The following is a 7,500-nucleotide window of genomic DNA, read 5'->3' on the forward strand; positions in this document are numbered from 1 at the left end:
TTGCCAATTCAACTTTGTGTGATTCTATTTAAAAAAAATGTTAGGGGTGCCCATTTTGATACCTATAGCTTTTCAGGAAATAAATAGATGACTTAATATAAACATTGAATATATAATTGTAAATGTATTTAAATAAAGTATACTGTTTTACTACATGTCTGAACATAGTGTACAGATTACTATCGGTGTTGTTTATTATATGCAGCCTTTTTCCCTCATTTTTATCAATACTTCTGGGGCTGACTGTAACAACGCTCTCACAAACACACTTAAAGCCTGAATCCAGATGTCTGTACAGTTAGTCATTTGGGTGCTGGTTACTGAGGAAACTCTTTGTACAGCTAAATGTCAGAGTAATTTAAGTCATTTCTTTGAGCTTAAAGCTGTTGTTGAAAAATTCTTGCTTTTTCTGGTTTCATTGTGTGATAGGACTTAAAAAATGTTGTGTTCACTTTGTGGATGTGGATTCTACTGCCTAAAATTACACACACACACACACACACACACACACACAATCTCAGTCTCACACACACGCACACTTACACATGTCCATGTACACACACACATGTGTGCACACACACACTCACACACCTCTGCTCCTGCAAACACACACCTTGTTTGTTCGTGCTGGAGGGAGTTTGGGTCAGCGATGAAGAACCTCACTCTGAAACTCAGGCAGGAGGGAAAGATCCCTACAAAACAGCAGCATTACTGTTACAACCAGCCCCAGATCATTACTGTAACACCAGCTCCAGATCATTACTGTTACACCAGCCCCAGATCATTACTGTTACACAAGCCCCAGATCTTTACTGTTATACCAGCCCCAGATCATTACTGTTACTGTACAAGACAGCACTCAGATCATTAGTGTTACAACTAGCCCCAGACCATTACTGTTACAACCAGCCCCAGGTAATTACTGTAACACCAGCTCCAGATCATTACTGTTACACCAGCCCCAGATCATTACTGTTACACAAGCCCCAGATCTTTACTGTTATACCAGCCCCAGATCATTACTGTTACTGTACAAGACAGCACTCAGATCATTAGTGTTACAACTAGCCCCAGACCATTAGTGTTACACCAACCCCAGATCATTACTGTTACAACCAGCCCCAGATCATTACTGTTACACCAGCCCCAGATCATGACTGTTACTGTATGAGACAGCACTCAGATCATTACTGTTACAACCAGCCCCAGGTAATTACTGTTATAACCAGCCCCAGGTCATTACTGTTACAACCAGCCCCAGATCATTACTGTTACACCAGCCCCAGATCATTACTGTTACTGTATGAGACAACACTCAGATCATTACTGTTACAACCAGCCCCAGATCATTACTGTTACATTATGAGACAGCACTCAGATCATGACTGTGACTGTATGAGACACCACTCAGATCATGACTGTTACTATGAGACAGCGCTCAGATCATTACTGTTACAACCAGCCCCAGATCATTATTGTTACTGTATGAGACAGCACTCAGATCATGACTGTTACTATGAGACAGCGCTCAGGTTTGGACCTCCTGTCTCAGCAGAACTCACCCTTGAGCTGCTTCTTGACGGGCTTGTTGGGTTCCAGCCACCTCTGAAATAAAACAGCTTCAATCATTTTGACAGCAGTTATTTGATTATAAATAAATATCTAAAACACACTCTCAGAAATGAACTGACAGTGGAGGTACATTTTTGTTCTTTCAGGATCAAATTTCCCAAATGTACCCTGAAAGTACAGCAATGTTCTCTTTGGATACAAAAAGTGTAAATCTTTCCAAGCAAAGAAGAAAAACATTAGTGATAAATAGCCTTCTAGGACCTATCAGGGTGTACTGAATACACTGAAAACAGCACAACAGTGCAATTAAAATCTTAAAATAGAGGATTCACAAAAATGGAATAAACCTTGACCATTAACTTTCAGCCTTGCCTTGCAGTATGTTTTAATGCAGGTAGAATTTGGGAGAGAAAGGTTACATCAGTCAAGCATAAAGTAGTTTTTGATTAAATATGAGAGCGCATTAAGTGCTTTATGAAAAGGATTAAGCTGAACTGCGCTTCAAGGTTCACTGAATAATGCATTCCACTCAATGATTAGCCAGATAAATATTTCAGGTTCCATTTGAAACCAAAATCAGGTGCACTTAATTTAGGTAAACTGTAATTTGAAGGTTACATTTTTTTGTCCGTAGGTTAATGTAAAACCACATCCTCTGTAGAAAAGTAATTTTCTATAGAAAGGAATCAGAAATTTGACTTTACTGACAGACAGTTACCAAATCAGTAACTCAGACACTTTTTTTAAAGAAACGGGTCCTTAGAGACCCCCCCACTTAAGGAAGAAGCTCCGCCCCTCATACCAGTGCAGGTGAGACCCCACCCCCGTACAGGTGAGACCCCGCCCCTGTACAGGTGAGACTCCGCCCCTCATACCAGTGCAGGTGAGACCCCACCCCCGTACAGGTGAGACCCCGCCTCTGTACAGGAGAGACTCCGCCCCTCATACCAGTGCAGGTGAGACCACACCCCCGTGCAGGTGGGTGCAGTGCAGGTAAGGCCACACCCCCGTGCATGTGAGACTCCGCCCCAATGCAGGTGAGACCCCGCCCCTGTACAGGTGAGACTCCGCCCCAATGCAGGTGAGACCCCGCCCCTGTACAGGTGAGACTCCGCCCCCGTGCAGGTGAGAGCCCGCCCTGGTGCAGGTGAGACTCCGCCCCCGTGCAGGTGAGACCCCGCCCCCTGCAGGTGAGACTCCGCCCCCGTGCAGGTGAGACCCTGCCCTGGTGCAGGTGAGACTCCGCCCCCGTGCAGGTGAGACCCTGCCCCAATGCAGGTGAGACTCCGCCCTGGTGGCGGTGAGACCCCGCCCTGGTGCAGGTGAGACCCCGCCCCCTGCAGGTGAGACCCTGCCCTGGTGCAGGTGAGACTCCGCCCCCGTGCAGGTGAGACCCCGCCCTGGTGCAGGTGAGACTCCGCCCTGGTGCAGGTGAGACCCCGCCCCCTGCAGGTGAGACTCCGCCCCCGTGCAGGTGAGACCCCGCCCTGGTGCAGGTGAGACTCCGCCCTGGTGCAGGTGAGACCCCGCCCTGGTGCAGGTGAGACTCCGCCCTGGTGCAGGTGAGACCCCGCCCCCTGCAGGTGAGACCCCGCCCCCGTGCAGGTGAGACCCCGCCCCCTGCAGGTGAGACTCACAGGTGAGCTGAGTGCATCCTCGCTGTGCTGCAGGCTGAAGTACTCCTTCTCCTGGAGCCCCAGGTGACTGAACACCATGTCCAACAGAACCTGGCCCACGTCCTGCTTCTGCAACCAACAGCACAGACACCGTTTACACACCAGCACAGACACCATTTACACACCAGCACAGATACCATTTACACACCAGCACAGACACCATTTACACACCAGCACAGACACCATCTTACACACCAGCACAGACACCATTTACACACCAGCACAGACACCATTTACACACCAGCACAGACACCATTTACACACCAGCACAGACACCATTTACACACCAGCACAGATACCATTTACACACACAGTAAACGCAGTGATTTTAGTTCACACACACACACACACACAGTAAACACAGTGTTCACACACACACACACACCCACAGAGTAAACACAGTATTCATTCACACACACACACACACACACACACACACACACAGAGTAAACACAGTATTCACACACACACACACACACTAAACGCAGTGTGCTTTTACACACACAGATTTGTATAACAGGATGTCCTTCAGCCCAGAGGTTGGAGCACACGCTGGTCTCCCATGAGCTGAAATCAATGGTGAAACTTTAGACCCCCCACTACAGCGACATCTATCAAGACCCGTGCCGCAGGAGCTAAGAATGGACCCGCATCCTCTCAGATAATCAGCCAATTCTGCCTGGTTATACATCAGGAGCAGAGTCCCACTTATCCATCACAGCCCAGGCACCCTATCAGAAGCCTGGGGTCCGGTCACTGGAGAACACAAGCCTCTGCCGTCGACAGACCATAGACATCCTCTTCAACAAACGACCAGATGCACTTCATTTCAGAGTATAACCGCTGTGTTTGAGCAAAATACACACAGTATTTTCTAATATTAGCTTACCTGTCTCCACGTGTGTACGGAGAGGTGCACTGTGTGTGTGTGTGTGTGTGTGTGTGTGTGTGTGTGTGAGTGTATGTGTACATGCGTGTATATGTGCATGTGTGTGTGTGAGTGAGTGAGTGAGTGAGTGAGAGAGTGAGTGAGCGAGTATGTGTGTTTGTGTGTGTCTGTGTGTGTATGTGGAGAGGGGGCAGCACTGTGTGTGTGTGCACGTGTGTGTTCATGTGTGTGTGAGTGAGAGTGTGTGTGTGTGTGTGTGTGTGTGTACGAGAGAGAGAGAGCGTGTGTGTGCACGAGAGCGTGTGTGTGTGTGTGTGTGTGTGTACAAGAGAGCGTGTGTGTGTGTGCGTACGAGAGAGAGAGAGTGTGTGTGTGTGTGTGTGTGTACTCACGTTGATCCAGAAGTTGTGCGCGGTGTTGTCCAGGAAGCGCACGGCACAGACCACCTCAGACTTGCGATCCTTCGGGTCCATGTTCCCCAGCCGAGACCCCAGCACTCCCAACCTGGAATTCATCACAACCCGGAAGAGCCTGCAACCAGGCAGGGAGACGTGAGCGCGCTTCCAAACTAATGCCCACTATTCCAAACTAATGCCCACTATTCCAAACTAATGCCCACTATGCCAAACTAATGCCCACTATTCCAAACTAATGCCCACTATGCCAAACTAATGCCCACTATTCCAAACTAATGCCCACTATTCCAAACTAATGCCCACTATGCCAAACTAATGCCCACTATTCCAAACTAATGCCCACTATGCCAAACTAATGCCCACTATTCCAAACTAATGCCCACTATTCCAAACTAATGCCCACTATTCCAAACTAATGCCCACTATTCCATCCAGTACAGTGTGCATTCCCAACAACTCCCATCATCCACTGCATACTGAAGAGCCTGGAGCCTGGAGCCCAGTACATGACTGGGACCTGGAAGGCTGGTGATTAAGGTACATGACTGGGACCTGGAAGGCTGGTGATTAAGGTACATGACTGGGACCTGGAAGGCTGGTGATTAAGGTCCATGACTGGGACCTGGAAGGCTGGTGATTAAGGTCCATGACTGGGACCTGGAAGGCTGGTGATTAAGGTCCATGACTGGGACCTGGAAGGCTGGTGGTTGAAGCCCCAGTGTGGCCGATAAGATCAGTGCAGCTGTTGGGGTCCCTGAGCAAGGCCCTTAACCCCACACTGCACCAGGGAGGATTGTCACCATTAACTATCAGTCGCTTTGGATAAAAGCATCAGCTAAATAACAAATTATTATTATATTATTATTATTATTATTATTATTATAAGGATAAGCTCATGGTTAGTTCAGTTTGTCTCCAGTTGTGTGCTTCCACGTGATTACCCATGGAATAAGTCCACGGGTAATCTGAGCGTGGTCACATGATCGCCCCACAGATTCAGGGTCGGGGCGAACAGTGGACTTTGCTCCGGAGCTCTGAGCAGAACAGGGTGTGTAAATGGTGTCTGTGCTGTTGGTTGCAGAAGCAGGCCCACGCTGAGTTACAGCCGCACTGGCGTCTGTGATATCACGTAAACGCCAGCGGAACAGCTTCTGGAGGGATTCAATTTAACTGCCGGCAAATTAGGAAATGCATGGCACTGCGTGGAAGGTTATTAATCGCATTGATTGATTGATTGATTGATTGATTGATTGATTGATGTGGAACAGAGAATTAGATTGACACACCCACTGGTACATGATGACGATTTCCAGGAAGTGGATGGAAAAGAGCTACAAAACGGCAGTATTAAAACGTTCTGGAATATGCAGTGTGCTTCAGGATATGGTCATGAAGACCAGCTTGTCCCAACCATTCAGGGCCACATTTTCTTCTTTTTGTGTGTCGGCAGGCAATGATGAGATACAGAAAATGTGAGATTCGTGAATATGTGAACTTCACACTAAGTGAAGAACCCGGCACAAAACGCTGTGTGCTGTAGTGTGGTGGTGCGGTGGGGAAAACTCCTGGAGCTGGCAGGGAATGCCGCTGGACTGGGAATGTGTTGGAGATCCTTTAGAACAGAACGCAGTCCGGTCAGACTCAGATACTCCCCATCACTGCAGCTCCTTTGCAGGGACATGAGCCCAAATCAACGATGTAAAATCCAGCTAAGCCCAGCTTGAAATGACCATCAACACATGGGTGACCTAGCTTGAACGGGTTAAACCATTTTCAGTATGGATCTGGTCTGGTCTGGTCTGGTCTGGTCTGGTCTGGTCTGGTCTGGTCAACCAGCTGCCAGCTGTATCAAAACCTAGCTTGAGCGGTGGGTAAATATTTAAACTGAGGGCTGTTGCTTTTGATGCACACCAGAGTGTCAGATGACTTTGGAATCAGTGAGTCAACAGCGTGCCACCATCATGGGACACTATTTACCTGGGCACCTTCCTCACATTAGATCTGCTTCACGTCGAAGAGTTCTGCTCTGCGATGAAAACCCGCAACTCAGAAACAACTTCTGACTGAGACGACTTAACGTTTTCAAGGACAGTGCAAAAAAAAGCTTTAAAAAAAAGAAAAAAAGGATAGACACACAAACGCAGTCTGGCGTGTTACTCAATACGCTTCACTGCTCATGGCTAAAATGTTTGCTTTGCTGTTCGGACATTTCCCAGAGTGCTTAGCAGCACTCGGGTATTCAGGGCCGAAGTGTCATCTGACAGGGACTCCCTGTGTGTGCTCTGACTCCCTGTGTGTATCTGTGTGTGCTCTGACTCCCTGTGTGTATCTGAGTGTGCTCTGACTCCCTGTGTGTATCTGTGTGTGCTCTGACTCCCTGTGTGTATCTGTGTGTGCTCTGACTCCCTGTGTGTGCTCTGACTCCCTGTGTGTGCTCTGACTCCCCGTGTGTGCATCTGTGCGTGCTCTGACTCCCTGTGTGTGTCTGTGTGCTCTGACTCCCTGCATGTGCTCTGACTCTGTGTGTGCTCTGACTCCCTGTGTGTGTCTGAGTGTGCTCTGACTCCCTGTGTGTATCTGAGTGTGCTCTGACTCCCTGTGTGTATCTGAGTGTGCTCTGACTCCCTGTGTTTATCTGTGTATGCTCTGACTCCCTGCATGTGCTCTGACTCCCTGTGTGTGTCTGAGTGTGCTCTGACTCCCTGTGTTTATCTGTGTATGCTCTGACTCCCTGCATGTGCTCTGACTCCCTGTGTGTGTCTGAGTGTGCTCTGACTCCCTGTGTTTATCTGTGTATGCTCTGACTCCCTGCATGTGCTCTGACTCCCTGCGTGTAGGTGGACAGCAGGTCTATCATCACATTCCCCAGGGCTGTGCGTATCGATCTTCATCCGACTCAAACAAGCAGATACTACGGCAAACAGAGCTGCAGGCGGAGCAGCAACAC

General features: G+C 48.4%; 1 protein-coding gene across 3 annotated transcripts in view; it reads right to left on the bottom strand.

Annotated features, from left to right (window-relative positions):
* The window catches only part of ptpn3 (protein tyrosine phosphatase non-receptor type 3), a 48,531-nt gene that overhangs the window by 33,618 nt on the left and 7,413 nt on the right, over positions 1–7,500 (bottom strand). For all 3 annotated transcript variants that reach the window (XM_061248345.1, XM_061248336.1, XM_061248327.1), the window contains 4 exons: positions 4,530–4,668; positions 3,210–3,317; positions 1,563–1,605; positions 614–692 (listed from right to left, as the gene is read on the bottom strand). In XM_061248345.1, the coding sequence (XP_061104329.1) occupies positions 614–692; positions 1,563–1,605; positions 3,210–3,317; positions 4,530–4,652 (353 nt within the window). In that variant the 5' untranslated portion in view covers positions 4,653–4,668. The remainder of the gene's footprint in view (positions 1–613; positions 693–1,562; positions 1,606–3,209; positions 3,318–4,529; positions 4,669–7,500) is intronic.

This window comes from Conger conger, chromosome 1 (genome assembly GCF_963514075.1).
Source record: "Conger conger chromosome 1, fConCon1.1, whole genome shotgun sequence".
Classification (NCBI taxonomy): domain Eukaryota; kingdom Metazoa; phylum Chordata; class Actinopteri; order Anguilliformes; family Congridae; genus Conger; species Conger conger.